The 20,288-nt window shown below is 38.5% G+C and overlaps 1 protein-coding gene across 5 annotated transcripts in view; it reads right to left on the reverse strand.

Annotated features, from left to right (window-relative positions):
* Positions 1-20,288, reverse strand: part of HEATR6 (HEAT repeat containing 6) — a 37,450-nt gene that overhangs the window by 10,799 nt on the left and 6,363 nt on the right. For all 5 annotated transcript variants that reach the window (XM_017539896.2, XM_017539897.2, XM_017539898.2 and 2 more), the window contains 10 exons: positions 19,906-20,020; positions 18,413-18,514; positions 17,417-17,554; positions 15,113-15,414; positions 14,182-14,359; positions 7,555-7,761; positions 7,082-7,181; positions 4,676-5,031; positions 3,752-3,874; positions 3,300-3,386 (listed from right to left, as the gene is read on the reverse strand). In XM_017539896.2, coding sequence (XP_017395385.1) covers positions 3,300-3,386; positions 3,752-3,874; positions 4,676-5,031; positions 7,082-7,181; positions 7,555-7,761; positions 14,182-14,359; positions 15,113-15,414; positions 17,417-17,554; positions 18,413-18,514; positions 19,906-20,020 — 1,708 coding nt within the window. The remainder of the gene's footprint in view (positions 1-3,299; positions 3,387-3,751; positions 3,875-4,675; positions 5,032-7,081; positions 7,182-7,554; positions 7,762-14,181; positions 14,360-15,112; positions 15,415-17,416; positions 17,555-18,412; positions 18,515-19,905; positions 20,021-20,288) is intronic.

A 20,288-nucleotide genomic window follows, 5' to 3' on the forward strand; every position in this document is an offset into this window, starting at 1 on the left:
TTTTTTTTTTTTTTTTTTTTAACAATACCTGAATGTGAACAGTTAAGAGATTTGGCCAAAATCACCTATCCAACAAAGGGAGAAGTCTGGATTCAAACCTAGTTCTGTCTGATCTCATCTCCCTGCGCATGTTATATGAAAGCTTTAAGGCAGGGACTAGGGTTAGAGTTTTTAATACACTGCAAGGATGATAGAAATGGTGAAGGGAAAAGAATAGGCAAAATGAGGAGGGCAGAGGGAGCAAAGACCACCAGCACTGAGTTGATTTTGCTTTTGGCACTAAGTAGAAGCCTTTTTTGGTGGGTCACATGCCCGTCTCCTTTAGAACTGGCACAGTGTGGCGGTAGCAGAAACAACCTGAAATCACAGGAATTTAACAGAATCATGGCGGGGTGGGGGGCACAGGTAAAGGAATTACCTACTATGTGTTAGCATCTGTACATGTCATTCGATTTTCAATAGCCTTGTGACTGAAGGGATATATTATTCCTCTTTACAACTAGGAAACCAGGCTTATAATCACATATCCATTAAGTGGCTGACATGGTTTGGATGTATGTCCCCTCCAAATCTCATATTGACATGTGACCTCCAATGTTGGAGGTGGGCCTAGAGGGACATTTTTGGGTGATGGGGTGGATCCCTACTGAATGGCTTGGTGCTATCCTTGTATTAATAAGTGAGTTCTTACTCCATTAGTTCATATAAGAGCTAATTGTTTAAAAGAGCTTGGCATCTCTCTCTTGCTTCCTCTCTCATCATGTGACACACCTGCTCCCCCTTCACCTTCCGCCATGACTGGACGCTTCCTGAGGCCTCACCGGAAGTAAAGGTTGGCACTATGCTTCTTGAATAGCCTGCAGAATTGTGAGCCAGATAAACCTCTTTGAAAAATAAATTGTCCGGTCTGAGGTATTTCTTTACAGCAGCAGCAAAGAGATTAATACAGAAAATTAGTACCAAGGAATGGGGTGTTGTTATCAAGATACTTAAAAATTTGGAAGCAGCTTTGGAACTTGGTAATGGCAGAGGTTGAGAGTTTGGAAGGCTCGTAAGATAGGAAGACAAAGGAAAGTTTAGAACATCTTAGAGACTGATTAAATAGTTGTGACCAAAATGCTGATAGAAATATGGACAGTGAAAGCCAGGCTGAGGAGGTCTCAGAAAGTAATAAAGAAAAGTTTGGAGAACTGGATGCAAGGTCACCTTTGTTACACCCCAGCAAACAACTTGGCTGCACTGTGCCCATGTCCTACAGATTTGCATAAGGTTTAACTTAAGAGTAATGACTTGGCGTATCTGCTGGAAGAAATCCTAAGCATCATTCAACAGGTGATGTGGCTGCTTCTCACAACCTATAGTCAGACATAGGAGCAAGGGAATGACTTAAGGTTGGAACTTATCATGAAAAGGTTAGCAGAGCATAAAAATTTGGAAAATCCTGTAGTAGAGAAGGAATTCAAGTGCCCTTCAGAGCAACTACTTGCTAGACAGATTAGCATGACTAAAAGGGAGCCAGGTGCTAACCAAGCTGTTTTTCCCATAGTCTTGGCTATAGGAAAACAGCCTTGAGAGCACTCCAGAAATCTTTGAGGCAACCCCATCCCAACACACACCCAGAGGCCTAGGAGAAAAGTGGTTTTGGGGGCCTGCCCCAGGGCCCCCCTGCCCTGCACAGCATTGGGACACTGCTCCTGGCATCCCAAGCCTTGGCTCAAAGGGCCCCAGATACTGCTTGGTTTGCTGCTCCAGTGGGTACAAGCTGTAAGCCTTAAGTGGCTTCCATGTGGTGTTAAGCCTGCAGATGCACAGAATGCAAATGTGAAGAAGGCTTGGGAGCTCCCACCTAGATTTCAGAGGATTTCTTAAGCCTGGGTGCCCACACGGAAGCCTGCCACAGAGACAGAGCCCCCACTGAGAGCCTCTACTAGGGTAGTGCCAAACAGGGATGGGGGGTTGGAGCCCCCATACAGCGTCTCCACTGAGCACTGCCAATGCAACTGTGGGAATGGGACCACTGCCCTCTAGACTGAAGAATGGTAGAGCCACTGACAGCTTGCACCCTTAGCCTGAAAAAGCCAAAGGCATGGGACTCCAACCTGAGAGCAGCCACACAGCCTGTACTCAGAAAAGCCACAAGGGCAAGGCTGCCTTGGAGGCCCACCCCTTGCACCAGTGTGCACTAAATGCAGGACATGGAGTCAAGGACTATTTTGGAGCTTTAAGGTTTAATGTCTATCCTGCTGGGTTTCAGATTTGTGTGGGGCTTGTTGCTCCTTTTTTTTGGCTGATTTCTCCCTTTTGGAATGGGAATGTTTACCCAAAGCCTGTACCACCATTGTATCTTAAAAGTCAGTAACTTGCTTTTGATCTTACAGGCTTACAGGTGGAAGGAACTTATCCTAAGTCACAGCTGAGATTTTGGACTTTTGAGCTGATGTTGAAAAGAGTTAAGACTTTGGGGAACTATTGGGAAGAGATGACTGTATTTTGCAACGTGAGAGGAACATGAGATTTGTGGGAGCCAGGGACAGAGTGATATGGTTTGGATGTGTGCCTCCTCCAAACCTCATGCTGAAATGTGACCTCCAACACTGGAGGTGGGCCTAATAGGGAGTGTTTGGGTCATGGGGGCGGATCCCTCTTGAATGGCTTGGTGCTGTCCTTGCGGTAATGAGTTCTCACTCTATGAGTTCACATGACAGCTAGTTGTTTAAAAGAGCCTGGCATCTCCCTCTTGCTTACTGTCTTGCCATATGACATGACTGCTCCCCATTTGCCTTCCACCATGATTAGAAGCTTCTGGAGAGGCTTCATCATGGGCAGATGCTGGCGCCATGCTTCTTGTACAGCCTGTGGAATTGTGAGTCAGATAAACATCTTTTCTTTACAAATTGCCCAGCCTCAGGTATTTATAAGCAACACAAAATGGACTAATACAATCATGTTTCCTAAATTTGATCCCATGGCTTTGGATAAAAAAATCCTTGGCTCTTCCCACCATTCTAGTTTGTCTCTTGGGCAGGCTAAGTAACCAGACTAGGTTTTATGCAAAAGAAAGAATTAGTTTTACCATTGCTATATGTTACACATAAGCCTACCACATTCTAAATTGCAAACAAACTGAAATGTAAAAATAAAACCTATTTATACTAGTTTCATGTTTTCCTGGATTATAAAATATAATTTTTGACACTGGAAGAAACCATATATCATCTACTCCACTTACCACTGAGCTTTAAAATAAAACTGCAACTGAAACACTAATAAAAGAAAACTATGAATTGACATTTATTTACCAAGAAGACTGGTATTCTCTGATCAGGTGCTACGGTAGACTCCGGTTTATACTGCTGTATTAAACCTGTGCCCAGTTCTTCCAGAAGCTGCCAAGAAAAAAGAATTATCAAAGCAGATTATTAGAACAACTTCACTTTAGATTGGAGATTACCTGGAATCAAGGGAAACATAATTTGCAACTAAGTTTCTTTCTTTTTTCAGTCACTCTTTTAACAGAGGCCTTCTTTCAAGGACTAAAACCAACAGCTATATATTGTTAATGTGTTACTGAATTAATTCTTGGGGTTTACATGTAAGAGCTGAAAACAGAAGAATGTATGTCTTCCTTACCTGAAAACTCTTTAAGAAATCTCAGAATTGAAGGACATGTGGCAGAAGAATATAAAGTGAAATAAAGGAAGGATATAAAGTGAAGAGAAGGAAAAAGCCTTGTGGCTTTGATGAAAATTACCTTTGCTCCATGAAGCTGAATGGATGGATCTGCTTCCCCCATGCACTTGCAAATCACCTCTCCAAGCTCCATCAAGTAGACTTGAGTCATTGAAAAGTAGCCCCTTGCCAGAAGAGCCAATACCTGCAAAGAGGGCATGGAATTAACCCTCTAAGACCCAAGTGCAAGGCTGCAATATCCAGAAAAGTGTTATGATATTTCAGAAACTGCTAATATTTAACAGGGCTGAAACCTACTGAATGAAATTAAGAACCATAATCTTTATTTCATAACATCAATTGACTGTATCATAGTTTCATGGTGCTTTAGTATAGGACTGTTTTTCAGCAATGTAATCTCATTTAAGTCTTGAAACTATTCTTTAAGTAGGTATTAACTGAATTTTACAGCTAAAGAAACTAAGCCTGACAAGGTTAAAGGACATGTTTCATGTTGTCCAGTTAATTAGCAGCAGACCCCAGGACCAGGCCTAGTCTCAGATCATATTTGTATACAGAAAGCAAACTCTTTTATTTAGGATTTCTTCCTTAGAAGGAACAATTATTTTGTTTCTCTAAGCAGATACAACACCAAGGAGAAGCTTAAAGAGAATTAAACATTTAAGTTGCAAAAATCAAAAATTAATTGTGTAATTTCTCCCAGAATTGTTCTACAATCTATTATAGCCACCTGTCATATAATAACTGAAATGAGTAAAATAATTTGCAAGCAAAGAACAAAAAGGAACAAATCTGCTATTTTACAACTAAGGAACACCTCCCAAAAACAAAACAACAACAAAAACAAATACACCACCCATACCTAAAATACACCTCCCACCAACATGACTGACACATGGCTTGGTTTTACCCGCTCACTCCTCACTGTCACTCTGAAGGAGAATGGTTACTTACATTTCAGAGATGAGGAAATGAAACCTCCTACCTGCAAGGCCTCCAGTCGCATGGGGGAAGGTTCGTAGGTGCTTCCTGCTGCAGAGCCAGCATCGCTACCTGAACAGGAATCCTCCTTGGGCAGTATGACAGTGGAAATGCAGAGTCGAATAAGCCAGCAGGGCTCTGAAGACCCCTTAGGTGAGCTAACTGATGTTTCTTCCAGAGAGGGTCCTGCAGGGGCTTTCTTCCACCAATCAGGAGGGCTGAGGTGAGGGGTTGCTGAATTGCTATTACTGAGTCCAGAAGAACACGGCTGCTGCAGAAGTAGCTGGACTTCAGGTAAAGGTGCATGGGTGGACACTATAGCTCCCAAGAGTGTGAGACTGGACACACGAACATTAACATCTGTCAAAGGAAAGCAGAAGAAACTTATCACCAAGGGAACAGCTACCATAAAGATGGTAGTTATCCCTGCAGGCAATTAAGAATTGGTAGTTCCTTGTGTAACCTGAATCTAATTAAACTTCTAGACCTCATTTCCAGTTTGGAAATACACGGGACAGGAGAAAAAGTTAACACCATAAAGAAACCATCTGACAAATGGAGAATGTGATTTATTTTGTTACCTTTGGTGACAGAACTTAAGAGTTTACAATCTATAAGACAATTGGCTTGGATTCTTTCATAAATCAGATTGATATTTAAAAAAATGGGGGGAGGGACTCTAGATTTAAAAAGACTCACAGTGACATAATAACTAAATTGCAATGCATGCACCTTGAATGAACCTCGGATTTTAACAAGAAGCTATTTTCAAAAAACTAAAAGCTTTGTGTCTAGACTCATTTTTTTTGCATGTGATATCCAGCTAGCATCATTTGTTGAACAGTGCCTGCTCCTTTGTTGTAGATCAGTTGACTATACTTACGTGGGTCTATTTCTGGGCTCTCTATTCTATTCCATTGATCTGTTTGTCTCTTCCTTGGCTAATATCACATTGTCTTAATTACTGTAGTTTTATAGTAAATTTTGAAGTCAGGGAATGAATGTCAGTCCTTCAGTTTTGTTCTTCTCTATCAATATTGTGTTGGCTGTTCTGGGTCTTTTGCCTATCCACATAAACGTCAGAACCAGTTTGTTGATATCTGTAAAATAACTTGCTGGAATTTTGATTGAGACTGCATTGAATCTATAGATCGAATTGGGAAGAAGTAACATCTTTACAATATTGAGCCTTCCTATCCATGAACATGGAATCTCTGTCCATTCATTTAGTTCTTCTTTATGTCATCAGAATTGCACAGTTTTTTTATACAGATCTTAAACACATTTTGTTAGACTCATACCTAAAAATTTCAGGTTTTGAACATTTTAATGAGAAAAAAAGTTACTTGAGGATAAGGTCAGATACTTAAAAGGAACCTTTGAGACATGGTGCACTCTCCTCAGCTGAAGATGCAGATAATTAAAAGCTGGTACAGTGGAATGATCAGGGGTTGTTGAAACAACTTGGATTGTTTTCATCTTACTTCTGCCATGAATGTGATGTGAAACCTTAGGGTAAGACTTGTATTTCTGAGTCCCTTTTTTACACATTGGTGTAAGCAGTGAACTGGACTTATTTATACCTCATTATCTGATTTGAGCCCTCATAAAAATCTTATGACGTAGTTATAATTCTTTGCTATTAGGAAGAAATCAGGGTTCAGAGAGGGCCATGGCTATTAGATGGCAAAAATAGGGGTGGGCTCCAGACCCTTGGATTGACTTCAGGTCCCATGTTCTTCCCACAGTGTCACAGAAAACAACCACTCTTCCTTTCTTCTTATAATTCTGCCTGAAAAACTGAACTCATTAGAATGTCGTCTGATCTGAAAGCTTGCAAACAAACGAAAAGCAAATCTTCAAAAGCCAAGTATTTATAGCACATATACATTATGTATGGGAGGAAATAAGAAATAAAACTCTGCAGTTAGTAAGGATTTGAAGTTCTGGGATTTTATCTGAACTTCACTGGAAATAACGTTAAAGAAGTTAAATTTTGTATCCCAGTTTTTCTTTCCCAAAAGTATATAATATCTATCTATCCATCTGTCCATCTAACCATCCATCCATCCTTTACCTATGCCTAAGGGATATAAACTATTATGCACCTGAGGGGGGCTGCCTATACCTGGTTCAGCCCTAATTCTAAAGGGATACTCTGGTCACTGCCCTGAGCATTAAACAGGCATTAAATTTTACAATTAATGCTCTAGTTCTCTTATACTGTGGCTTGAGGGGTCAAAAGTGGGATTCTTGCAACAGCTAATATCCTGAAAAGTTGAGAAGAATAAGTAGAGATCTCTTAAGAGTTGTAAAACTTCTCTGAATATATACATACATCTAAATATTTTTGCTAATACTCTGCATCTGATTGATAAAAAGAAGCAACCAGTTTTAAGCCACTACCAACCTTTGTGGCGGATATAAGGCTTTATCTGGTTCCAGACTTTGGTCAGCAGGCTGAGTTTTAGACGATTATAAGGTGCATTTGATACTAAATTTGCAAGGCACTGTAAAACACAAAAAGCAGTTCATCAAAAGGCTTGATTAAACCACAGCATAGAAACAAATTTTACAGCATTTAATTTAAAAAGTTTTCACACAACTAAAAATCAGTCCTTTTTTTTTCTTTTAAGTAACATTTGCATTCTCACTGGTACAACTAAAAAAACTAAAGATGAAGTATTTTTAGCAAATCATTTATTAGGACATACAGAGATTACAGGTAAGATCAGACAAGTGGGTACAGACTTCCAAATAGGGTATTTTTAATAAAATTATTAGTTAGTTATATTTTAAGTCAAGTCACTTTTGGGCTATGTAAAACAGTCTATAAAATTAAAACAGAGAAGCCCCCTCTGGAACCCACAGTTGGTACATTACCTTAATTATCTGAGTAAGGGTCTGTGAGGATGACTCTGCCACCAAAGCTAACAAAAGACATCTGTGCAACTCTCTAATGCTGGAAGCGATCATTACGGAGAAGGGAGTAAATGCCCTTCTGTGGTCATTGGTATCTTCAGCAACAGAAAGAAACTGCTTTGAACCTTCCAAGATGGCAGATAAAACTTGCAGAGCACAGGCACGTGTCTGAAATTTTGGGATGACGCACATTGATTAGTTAAAAATCAGGAGTCAGATTCCCTTCTTCAGATACACATTTAATTTTCAAAGTATATGGAATCATTTTAATTGGAAGAATAAAGGCAATGGGATTATCTGTTAGTTCCTAAAAACTACGCCACTTGCATCCCACACCAAAAAAAAAAAAAATCTTTATTTTATTTTTATTTTAGGGACCCAGTCTCACTCTGTCACCTAGGCTGCAGTGCAGTGGCGCAATCATAGTTCACTGCAGCCTCAAACTTCTGGGCTCAAGCAATCCTCCCGTGTCAGCCTCCCAAGTAGCTAGGACTAAAGGTGTGTGCCATCACACCTGGCTAAAAAACTCAAAATCTAGCAGAAGACAAGAAATAACTAAGATTAGAGCAGAACTGAAGGAGATAGAGACACAAAAAACCCATCAAAAAAAAAAAAAAAAAAAATCCAGGAACACATTGCTGTTAGGTTTCTTACAGTAAGAAATAAATCCAAGCTATATCATACCACAAAGATCTGAAATCCTAAGTATGGGAATAATTTAAGGATTAGAGGCCTGGTTTATTCAAGCAGAATAATTGAAAAGTCAGAACTAAACAGCCCATGGGATAGAAAAAAATACACGTACCTAGAGTATGTTTCATATCAAAGTTCCGGAGAACATTGTGCCTCATATTCCACTCTGAAGCATGTGTGCTCAATGTTAACTTAAATAGGACTTTAGGAACTTTGTGTACATATAACTTGGCAGGCATCATTAGTAATTCAAGCTTTAAAAACAGTCTTAGGTACAGGAAATAACACTGCCTGGAGTGATAGCATTTGCCAATTAAGGAAAGGAATACTATTAAATACAAGCTTATGAATGGAAAGGACATGGACTGTGTATTTGTTAGGAAAGGTGTCACTGGCACCAAGATTTTCTTTATAAGGTTGAATGATTACTTTCAATTGGTACTCTAATGATTTTGCAATCTTGAAAATCAGAAATGAAAAGAAAGCCCAACTTAACAAAAAATGGAATACAGGTAATAAGCACAGGACTATTAATATGAAATAATACTGTATTCTCTTTGGCCAGATCATCTAAAAATGAAAATTAACATTTTCAATTAAAAAAAAAAAACAGGAAATCAACATTACAATTCTAGAATCTAACCTAAGTAGTTACTCAGTATGAAGCATATCTGAGTTTGGAGCAAAAAAGGTTTTCCGGAAAGCCTTCCTTCAATTATATTATCTCCAAACAACCAGGTAATAAATCACCAGGCAGGCCTTTTACAGAGTGGAATTGCAGAAATCTAGACTTACTGCTCTGAAAACAAATTTGAAGTACAGTAGCATCAGACTTCAGAATGAAGCATAATCCCCTAAGGTAGGACATTGACAATGTATTAGGAAACCGTGTGCATATGTGTGAAAGAACAAGAGAGTGAGAGCACGAACACAAGTCAGCTGATCCAAGAAGGACTTAGATCAGGGGTTGGCAAATTTTTCTGGGCATGGCAGTTCATGCCTGTAATCATAGAACTTTGAGAGGCTGAGGTGGGCAGATCACAAGGTCAGAAGTTCGAGACCAGCCTGACCAACATGGTGAAATTCCCGTCTCTACTAAAAATACAAAAATTAACTGGACGTGGTGGCATGCGCCTGTAATCCCAGCTACTCAGGAGGCTGAGGCAGAATTGCTTGAACCTGGGAGGCAGAGGTTGCAGTAAGCCAAGATCACACCACTGCACTCTAGCCCAGCTGACAGAGACTCCATCTAAAAAAAAAAAAAAAAAGAGCCAGTAGTACACATTTTATATTTTAGACTTTGCAGGCCAGTCTCTGCCACAACCACTCCACTCTGTGACGGTACCACAGACACATACAGGAATAAATGCGGCTAATGTTCCAAAAAGACTTGATTCATGGATAATGAAATCTGAATTCCATATAATTTTCACATATCATGAAAAATTATTGTTTTGATTATTTTAAAACCATTTAAAAGTGTAAAAACTGTTCCCAGCTCACAGGCTATACCAAAACAGGTGGCCAGATTTGGCCTACAGGTCATAGTTGGCCAATCCCTACTAGAGGCTGGTCTGCACTCAACAAGATAGATCTTATGCTAAACCTTCATTTCTTTAGAAGACAATTAAAAACCACAATTCCAACAGCTCACAAACCGAATAAAATTAAAAATTGAGTTGTGGAAAGAAATGAACTAATTTCAAAGAGTCAAAAATTTTAGCACAATTTTGGCATCTTAACAAACGAAAACAAATGTCATTGAAATTGGTTACTTTTTTCCACTAAGATATAAAATCTATATAGAAATTTGATACTATGTCAAATTATACTTTTCACAGTTCTGAGATAATTTCCTTTAAACTCTGTTTAACATATCTTTGTTATCACTATTACTTAAGATACTGAATCTGGTACAAGTTTTGCTTCATTTATTTTTATATCAATATTTAATATCTTGTTTACCAGTTCTAATTAGCACTTTCAGCAGAAATTACTAATGTGCAGGCAAATCATAATAGGTGTAGCTCTCCACAGAGCTCATTTTGTTTATTTTTTATTGTCTGAATATTTAAAATGATGGATGAAAGGCTTTTCAGTCTTACAAACGTCACTGTACTTGGTTTTACTAGTGTATAGTTTCATCTCCTTGGACATGAAGGCTTGTCTAAAGCTAATAAAACAGAAAGGTACTTTTCCTTTTTTGTTACTTAAGAATGCAGCACAAATGTTTACTGGGGTAGCTTAGTCAATCCTAATTTTTTTTCCTCTTTATGTGTGTTTGGTCTCAGAATATTTCTGGAAGGGTGAGAAAGAAGTCCCTGATGGGAGTGGGTACCACTGAAGTTTCCATGAAGGGCACCTGGCTGTCCACGTTTCAGGGTTAATTTTATTAGATATCACTTCCAAAGTCAGTTGTCTTTTACGTTAAGGCATTTCAACATTGTGTCAGGGACTCTGGATCAGAAGTTATCTAAGTGATATGGTTTGGCTGTATCCCCACCCAATCTTAATTCCCATGTATTGTGGGAGGGACCCACTGAGGTGGGAGGTTATTGAATCCTGGGGGCTGGTCTTTCCCATGCTATTCTCGTGATAGTGAATAAGTCTCATGAGATCTGATGGGTTTATCGGGGGTTCCCACTTTTGCTTCTTCCTCATTTCCTCTTGCTGCCACCATGTTAAGGGCCTTTTGCCACCCACCATGATTCTGAGGCGTCTCCAGTCATGTGGAACTGTAAGTCCAATTAAGCCTCTTTTTCTTCCCAGTCTCGAGCATGTCATTATCAGCAGCATGAATACAAACTAATACACTAAGCAAAGATTGCCTGTTCTTGGCTGGCCATATGAGAGAAAATTTACCACTCCTTAAAAGTTAAGAATTCCAACCTTTCATTCTCTTTTCTAGTTATACCATCTATCATCTAGATTTTGATTTGTTTTCACTTTTTATAGTTATCCAAAAGAGCATCATCATCATTAAATAAATCATCATCATGAAATTTGTAAATCAGGATAATTCTCAAGGTGCCAAGACAAAGGTTTGCCCTGTAATTTGTTCCTTAGACAAGTCTTGAAGATATTCTCCATAATATGCCTTTATAACAACTAAGAAAATCATATAAAAGAAATTCTTAAATTAGTCCTGTTCTTTTTATTGATAATTTGCTCTGTCCCTTTTTGAAGCATATTATAAGACGTGCTTTCTGAAGCACATTTCCCACATAGAAATGTGATTATTTCCTAAGTACCACAACACTGCCAAATCCTAATAGACATTTCTAAGTTTTCTTCTCCCCAATTAACCATTCTAGCATATTATGTTTCAAATTCCCAAAAGTAGCCTCTGTTTATTGTTGGCATTCTGACTGGAAGAATCTAATCACCCGCTCTCCTGTCCATTTCTCTTTGGAAAATTTCTTAGTAAACCACTTAAAGCTGTGCTTCCAGTTGAGTATGCCATGGGTCATATCAGACCTATCATAAACTCAAAACTAATCACTAAGCACTTCAACGACAAGACAAACTACTGCTGTTTTGTTTAATCCTGGCTAAGAGGAAATCCAGCCATCTAACTCTACATGCACAAGGAGCACCTGAGATGACCACTTGGCCTGGAGTCATGGCAGCTCTTTTAATTTGGTCAATCCAGAATGCTGTTCCATTCTAATCAGATAATCTGCTATTTTTAATTTTAATGCACATAACTTTCTAGAAGGCTTTATTTAAAAAGCCTGTCCCACTGACATCACCTATCACAACACTTTCTTCTAGCATGTGTCTTGGTACACAGTTAATTACACTATGGACAGACTGTAGAGGTATGCTCCAAGCTTTGTTGTAAACAATAATCACCACACTTATTTACACGCTTGCAAGCTAACACTTGATTAAAAAAAAAAATCTCAGTACAATCATTTCACTTGCCATTATATTGAACTAACTTAATTACTTTCATCTTTTAAAATCCTCTTTAAGTAGGATGACTGTTTTATTTTTTTCATTTCTCCAGGATTTTCAGGTGGCTTTTTGTACTGGATCTAGGACATTTCCAGAAGGAAGTTCTGTATCTTTCTTCCTCAGTACATCTCTTGCATTCACCAAAGTTAAACAGCAAGAACATGTCTAAAAGGTACTTAAATCAAGGAGCTGGATAAGACCACTTTGCAGTATGTGAAATTTCTCATGGCATTTTAAGTGAAATGTAAACATTAAAAAAATGAAGATATAAATATCATGAAATTATTCCAATTCATTTTTATCAGTGATGCTCTCATAACCTCTTTGCATTCATGTTCCAAACCCCCACGTCCCACATCCCCTTGGCTGGGCAGCTTCGATGCAGGTAATGAAGCTGGACTGCCTCTTGCTCCACGGCACCATCTCCTGGGCCACTGCTGGCAGCTCCCCTAGCTGGAGAGTCTTCCAATATACATTTTCAATATTTTTAGTGGTTTTTATCTCAATTACTCTAATGGCTTCATTACTGATTTATTTGCCACCACTCATTTTCCATTTTTCTCCCAGGTTCTCAGGTTCACTATTGGTTTAATTAATTTGTAAAATTTCTGCTGATTTAATTTTTTAGGATAACGAGTATTTGAAATACCCCACAAGTCATTTGTGTGTGTGTGTGTAGAATTGGGGCTAACTTATTTTTCTTTACTTGTAAAAGCTTCTGATGGGTCATCCAGAAGTTTTCTTACATAGTAATTAGTTACTCAAGGAGATGACTCATATGGAATTCCAACATATTGTGGGTTACCACCCCGACCCCTTAAGTACTAATCTTAAAAATAGGAAAGGAACAATATGCTGTTGGCCTAATTAAAACGTCTCTCTTTGTGGGTAGTTGGTTACCTGAGGACACCCAGGTGCCATTCAGCATGGCTTTTTAATGTTCACCATTGTAAACAGGAGTTTTGTTTCCTTACTTGGTTAAGTGGCTAACTTCTGGAGAGGAATTAACATATTCAAGCAGAGGCAAATATTTGATCAGTCATGAGATATCTTGCTATAGGTATCCATGCCTACCAAATAGCTTTTTCTTCTTTTTAAAAAATGTCTTTCTTATTAAAATATGTAAATATTTATTACATACGATTTGAAAACTATGGAAAAGTTGCAAGAAAAAAACATTTGGGATCCTACTATAATATATAATTCTATATCCTGTGTTTTCACAGAACATTTTGAGCATTTTTCTAAGCCTTATGCATCCTTCAAAGCCATTATGTACCATGATATTCTACTGAGTTGTTTAAGCCATTTCTGATGTTTTCTTGTTATAAATACCACAGCAATCAATATTTTCATAAAAGGAAGAGAAGCATGGCTGCTTCAGTGCAGTTCAAGGGAGACATCAAAGTTATAATTCAGTGTGCTGAGGCTTCAAGCAAGCCCTGGAGCAGGAAGCGACGCTACATGGTCACCCTCAATGCATTATTCACATAAGCCCACTTCCTATTTTCCTGCCTCTCTAGTGGTTCTCAAGTCAGAACTTGGGTCAGTGTTACTAAGAGCTGTATTCAGATCAGATAGGACAAGGCAGAGAAAACAATAAGCGCAGAGGCTCACACCTGTAATCCCAGCACTTTGGGAGGGCCAGGTAGGAGGTCAAGGGATGGAGACAATCCTGGCCAACATGGTGAAACCCTGTCTCTACGAAAAATACAAAAATTAGCTGGGCGTGGTGGTGCACACCTGTAGTCTCAGCTACTACGGAGGCTGAGGGAGGGGAATCGCTTGAACCTGGGAGGCGGAGGTTGCAGTAAGCAGAAATCGCACGACTGCACTGGTGACAGAGCAAGACTCCGTCTCGAAAAACAACAACAACAATGAGGATCTGTAAATTTTTTCTTCCTATTATAAAGTTTAGAATTTAAATTCTCTTACCTTTGGAGAAGGATCTTTTAATGTAAGAGTCATCAAGGACACTGACTGTGGGCTTCCAAGTTCAGGCGTATCGGGAATAAAGGCTGACCAGTAGCCATAAAGAACTTTCTTTTCTATCGATTTTATAGTAGAAAGAAAACAAACTAAGGCTCCTTGGCGAACTTTGGCTTGGTAAGACCTTTCACATCCAAGAGAAAAAAGAAAAAAAGTTTAAAAATAGTTTTGTTTTTTTTTTAATGCAAACAATGAAATGGTATTTATTTCCACCAATTCAAATGATACTTTCAAAAATTAAACATTCTAAATAATCTCTAAAGATGTCAATGTGTTATTAAAATTTTTTCTTTCAAACTACAATCAAAACATGTTAAGACAATTTGTTTCTATAACAAGTTATTAAGGCTGACAATTAAAAAACACAACTGGAGAACAAGAGGGCAACATTTTGATATCAGGAAACTAGTGTTAGACACAAAACACTGCCAAGTATCCATCCATCCATCCAACGAATATCTGTTGAATTACCTAGGTATGTCCCAGGCATCATGCTAAGGCTGGCAGACATAGAAAAGACCCTGCCTTGACAAGCTTGGCAGTGGGGGGCAATTAAGGAAATAACTATAATAATACATTACTAATAACACTAGGCAGAAAAGGGTTCCTGGGGAATATGATTTCTGAGCCCATATCAAAGATGAGTAGTGGTTAGCAAGACGAAAAGGCACAGAAGAAGTCAAGAATATTCTAAGGAGAGTAATGACATGTGGAATGGCAGATCAAGAAAGCAAGTCATGTTCAGAGTAACACCATGCCCCACAGAAATCAGGCTCTTCAAGTTAAATCACATGCAGCAGTCAGGTTTTTCAGCAAAGTTATAAACTTACATGCAACTTAGAATATAAGGTATAAAAATGTAACAAAATACTACTACCTCATTTTACTCTGCATGCCTCCTTCAGCATCAGAATAGTCTGACTCACTACTGCTGACCCTTTTCCAACTGGAAGAACTGAAGGGTGAGGAGACTCCATCTTTTCCTGCAGCTCCACTTCCATCTAAAGGCAAACTCTGGACACCCAGGGAGGAGGGACACCAAGTGTTCCCTTCATGCAGGTTCACTCTGCCTGTGCCAGTGACTGGGGCTGCCTCTATTTCACCACTGGATTCCTTTTCCTCCTCCTCCTCTCCTTGCTGGATTTTCTTTGGTTTTACTTTGGATTTTTTCTTTTTATTCTGATTTTAGGAGCAAATGAAGACATACATAATAGCTACTTCAGAATGGCTTTTAACTGAATTGTTACTTCTTCATTTTAAAGTGACTAAATGTGTCCCCAACATGTAGTTTAAAGAAGACAAGAGAAAAGAAAAAAGTGGAACTTCTTTAATACCCTAAGCATCAGGCACGATGCTAAGTGCTTGCTCTCTCCTATAAGAAGGAAGGTATAAATACATGAGACAGAGTAAAACATGTGGCCTGGGTTCAAATTGCACCTCTGTGACTTGGGTCAAGTCATTTAGCCTCTCTGAGCTTGACCTTGCTTATCTGTAAGTATGAGGCTAATACCACCTACCTTGCACAGGTGTTGTGAAAGTATTCAGCCTTCTCAACTGGAACTCCTCAAGAGCATTAAAGTCTATAGAAAATGACTTGAGTGTCTATTTTATCGGTTCTCCAAGTAACATATATAGCTAATACGATTCTACATGCCTGCACAGGAGAGACGGTAATCCATTACATATAATGCATATTTTGGGGCCTTGGGTTTCCGTAGAAGTAGATTCTAGGTAGAAGCCAGTTTCTTTCTTTCTCCCTTTCTTTCTGACATCCAACTATCTCTGGAATCTGTGTCTTCCTCCACGTTCTCAAAGTCTGTGGCATTGAGGAAGGAAGTTCCCATTACTTTTACCTTGGACTACTTACTGTGGCCCCTGGCCCGTACTCTTTTATTTGCTACCACAATGATTTTTCTAAGATGCAAATCTGATCACATCATTCCCCTATATACTATTCTTTAATCAATCTCTATTGCCTACAAGATAAAAACCCAAACTCCTCAGTCTCCTGTACAAGAACCTTATCATTCAGTCTCTGCTACACAACAGCTCCACTCTTCCTCTCCCCTTTCTGAAACTCTAGACTGACTAGTTAACAAAAGGGCAATATATACTCTCATTCTCTGTATCTATGCACCTTTTCTCTGCTTGAAACACTCATCCCTCCTTCTCTGTACTGCTACTCACTCTGAAATCTCTGTTTAGCTACCACATCTTTTAAAAAGCCTCCTCTTTCTCCTCCATTTAGACTGGGTGACCTCAATGTGTTCCCAGAGTACTCTGAGAATATTCTGATGATAGAAACAATAGTATTGCATTGTAGCTGCTTATTTATCCATCTTTGCCTTCCCTCTCAAACTCCTAAAAGCAGCCAGAGTCCATATTCTTAGTGCTTAGCGCAGTGTCTGGAGCACAGCAGATACTGGGTAAATGCTGATTGAGTGAATGACTGAAATCATTTCTAATGGGAAGCATTTTGATCAGGTATAACACTTCTGGATGTGAATCCTTGACCATACATCTGCATGCTTCAGGTTCTCCAACTGAAGCACGAGGGAGATGGCAGCTATCTGGAAAGGCTGGGAAATCAGGTGAATGTGAGGGTTGTGGAAATGGAGCACTGACTGATAGGTGGGCTTGTAATGGTCTAGAGAAGGGCTAGCAAATTATGGCCCAAAAGCCAAATCCAGCCCAGCACATAGCCTGCTTCTGTAAATAAAGTTTTAGTGAAACACAGTCATGCCCATTCATTTACATTGTATCTATGGCTGCTTTTGCCCTATTACAATAGAGTTGGTAGTTATGACAGAGACCTACAGTATTTACTAGCCTTGCAGAGAAAGTTTAGAAAACGTTTGTTGTTTCTACAAGCTAGCCTTGTAGAGAAAGTTTAGAAAACGTTTGTTGACTGCTGGTCTTGAGCGTCGTGGGGATGAAAATGCTTGGTGTGGGGTATAAAGTGAACGCTCATTTTTATAGCTGTTAGACTGACTACACCTATAAGAGGTAAAAGATGCTTTAACTGGTACTGTGAGCCTCAGATGAATTATGCTAGCAACCCTAAACTGAAATAAAATTCAAGGTAGGCTTTTAGGGTAGTAGTGATGAAAATTATATAAAACACACACAGCAATCTATTAAAAATAAGCCACAACTTAAATCTAAATAAACATAAATGTACCAAAGTTGGTCGAGAAGTACTGGATTCTGATTGCTGTGGTTTGATAGGTGTTCGCCCATCATACTGAGGAAGTGGAGTTGGGTATAACACCGTGGGCATCTCTATGTTTAGTCCAGGGAGTCCGTGAAACATGGATTTCTAATAATGATAAATAAGGACACACACACACAGAGAGACACACAAAACCAAAAAAAACCATTAATCATAAAACAGAACTATTCACCATGTCTGGATCAGAACACTAACAGATTAATGTTTAAAAGCCAACTAAGGAAATAGAAATGTGACAGAAAATAGATACCTCGAAGGCATAGGGCTTAAAGAAGAGCTTAGGCTGATCTGGCCTCCAGCTGGATCTGGTTCGGTCAGAACAGATCAGGTCTGGTTTTAGTTTCCTTATTTATTTATAAAATTTATCCATATCTATCTATACTTTTTAAAACCAATTTATCATTTTTATTTACCTATCTCCACATCTAGCTATCTATCTCTCTTTTTGATGGGGGAGCAAGAGAATGGCACAAGGAAAGAATTGCTGCTTCTTACTTCACTGGCTGAAGAAGCTGGGTCCCTGGATGCTGGCCTGACTTTCCGACTGACTGGCATGCTTGGAAGCTGCCCACTGACACACGTCTTGTTTGACCTGCCTACTACTTGGAGGAGAAAGGCAAGGAGAAGCACTGGCTCTTCTTGCAAATACAAACAGGTACAACATAATCTATAATTAAATCTTCTACAGGTAATATCCCCCTACCTATTCCCTTACTAAGATTCACAGATAATTTTAAAATTTTGACACATTTATTAAATGGAGATTTACTATTTTCTGTTCTTAATATTAAGCATCTTTGAATACGAACATTTTGGTCTAGTCTCTCAAAATATATATAGGAACTTTGAATACCTTAAAGTTAGCCTTAGAATAAGGATGTAAAGTGGTCCTTGTATCACGGGTTGAATCAGGAAAGACAATGATCATATGAAGACTTGCCTTACCTTTAGCACAGCTAAAAGTGCTCCGAGTTCATCAGTCTGTGTTAGTTTCATTCTCCCACCATTTAGAAGTGACTGTATACCTTTTAATGCATTTTGCAACAACTAGGGGGGAAAGGAAGACCCAGTTAGAAGGCAGAATAAAATCTGGTTGTCCAAGAATCAACTTACTAGCACCACTTAGGATGGAAGAGAGACAGTCTCTGGATGATGAAAAAACCTTTAGACACACACAGATATACACAAAACAGAGATGAAGTTCCAAAGAGACCTGATAAACTACCATGAATTCTTTTCTAGAAGAAAAGAGTAATGAAGTGGCCTTAGTGTACATGTTTATAAATCAGTATGTACAAATGGTGAGTAAGAAAAAAGAGAAAAGATATTTAGCAAGAAAAATGTGACAAGGGATAAAAAAGAGATAGCACAGATCAGAAGTGGGGAAGCTCTGTACTATGGCAACGCCAGCAGCTCTTAAAGGCAAAGGGATGCATGTGGGAACAGATGATGAATGATAAAAACTTGGTTTCTGGAGGGCAATTCTGACCAACATTGATTTCTTAACTCAGTAATCTCAATTCTAGAACTCTGTCCTTAAGAAATACTCCCTACACTGGGAATGATGTGAACTGTAGCCTTGTTTGAAATAGTGGAAAAACTGAAAAAACTTCAATTTTGATGATTATAATGATTATAAAAGAAGCTAACCCTCTGCTAAATGTAAAACTCAACAACAATAACAGCAGACCCTTTGAATGTTTTATTTCATATACTTCACATAAGAACCCACAATGTGGTTATATCAGTCCCTTTTCAGGGAGGAACACGGAGGCCCAAGAAGTAATTTGTCCAAGGTTTTCCAGCCACAGCAGTTAGAGAGGATGAGGTATATTAACAGGTACTAAATAGATGTCCCAGAGATATTAAGTTTTAACAAAACCAGAAAGTTACAAAACAGCATGTTTTTACAAAAAAGTTACAAAACAGCATTTAAAGTTGTAAAACGCTTATTTACACATAGAAAAAAAAATCTGAGGGCACATAGCACAAATTATCTTCAGTGGCTATATCTGAGCAGGAGACTAGAAGGAACTTTATCTTACATTTATAATATTTGAAATGTGTTACTCTAAAAGATGTTAACAAAGTGTCATTTGCATGATATTTTTAAAAAAAAGAAATAAAATATTGCAGATATTGTTGAATTCTCTCTTCCCCTTCATCTTAAAGACAGCCACTAGCCTGCAACTGTATTGCTTTTATACTCAGAAGAAAAAAGAATAGTTTCCTCTAAAAACCAAAACATAACGAATAAAAAGCTTCATATAATTTAAACCAAAATGGTATGATTTTAGTCTTTTTAGGTTACAAACATTTCATATACGTGTATTCCTCTAGACAAAGCTAATAGTGCAAATTAAACTCATTAGTAACATTATTCCACTCTGCTTCTAGACACATCCACAACATTCACTAGATAGTGATGGTCCACCTACCATGCAAAATGTGATATCATCCATATCAGACGATTTTGGAGATTGTAAAATAGTCAGGAAAGCTTGGAAACAGATATTTTGGTAGGGCTCCTCCAAATACGGCTGTCCTGGCACACTAAACGCATATAGAGAAAACAACTCAAACTCAGTCTCTTTTGAAATGAGGCTTGCAAAAGACTAAGAATTAAAAATAGCAGTAATACAGACTATTAGAGTTGGAATATACCCTTGAATGCAACTATGCTATGGAAAGTGATTATTTGGGTTAATTAGTTACTGCTGGGGGACAGGCACAGGGCTAGAATGAATATGGAGGAACAGTGCTTTCCATACGGAAAGGTTATAGATGTTTGTGGTAGAAAAAGCATGGAGAAAGAAAAACC

Source organism: Cebus imitator, unplaced genomic scaffold (assembly GCF_001604975.1).
Source record: "Cebus imitator isolate Cc_AM_T3 unplaced genomic scaffold, Cebus_imitator-1.0 Scaffold121, whole genome shotgun sequence".
Lineage (NCBI taxonomy): Eukaryota > Metazoa > Chordata > Mammalia > Primates > Cebidae > Cebus > Cebus imitator.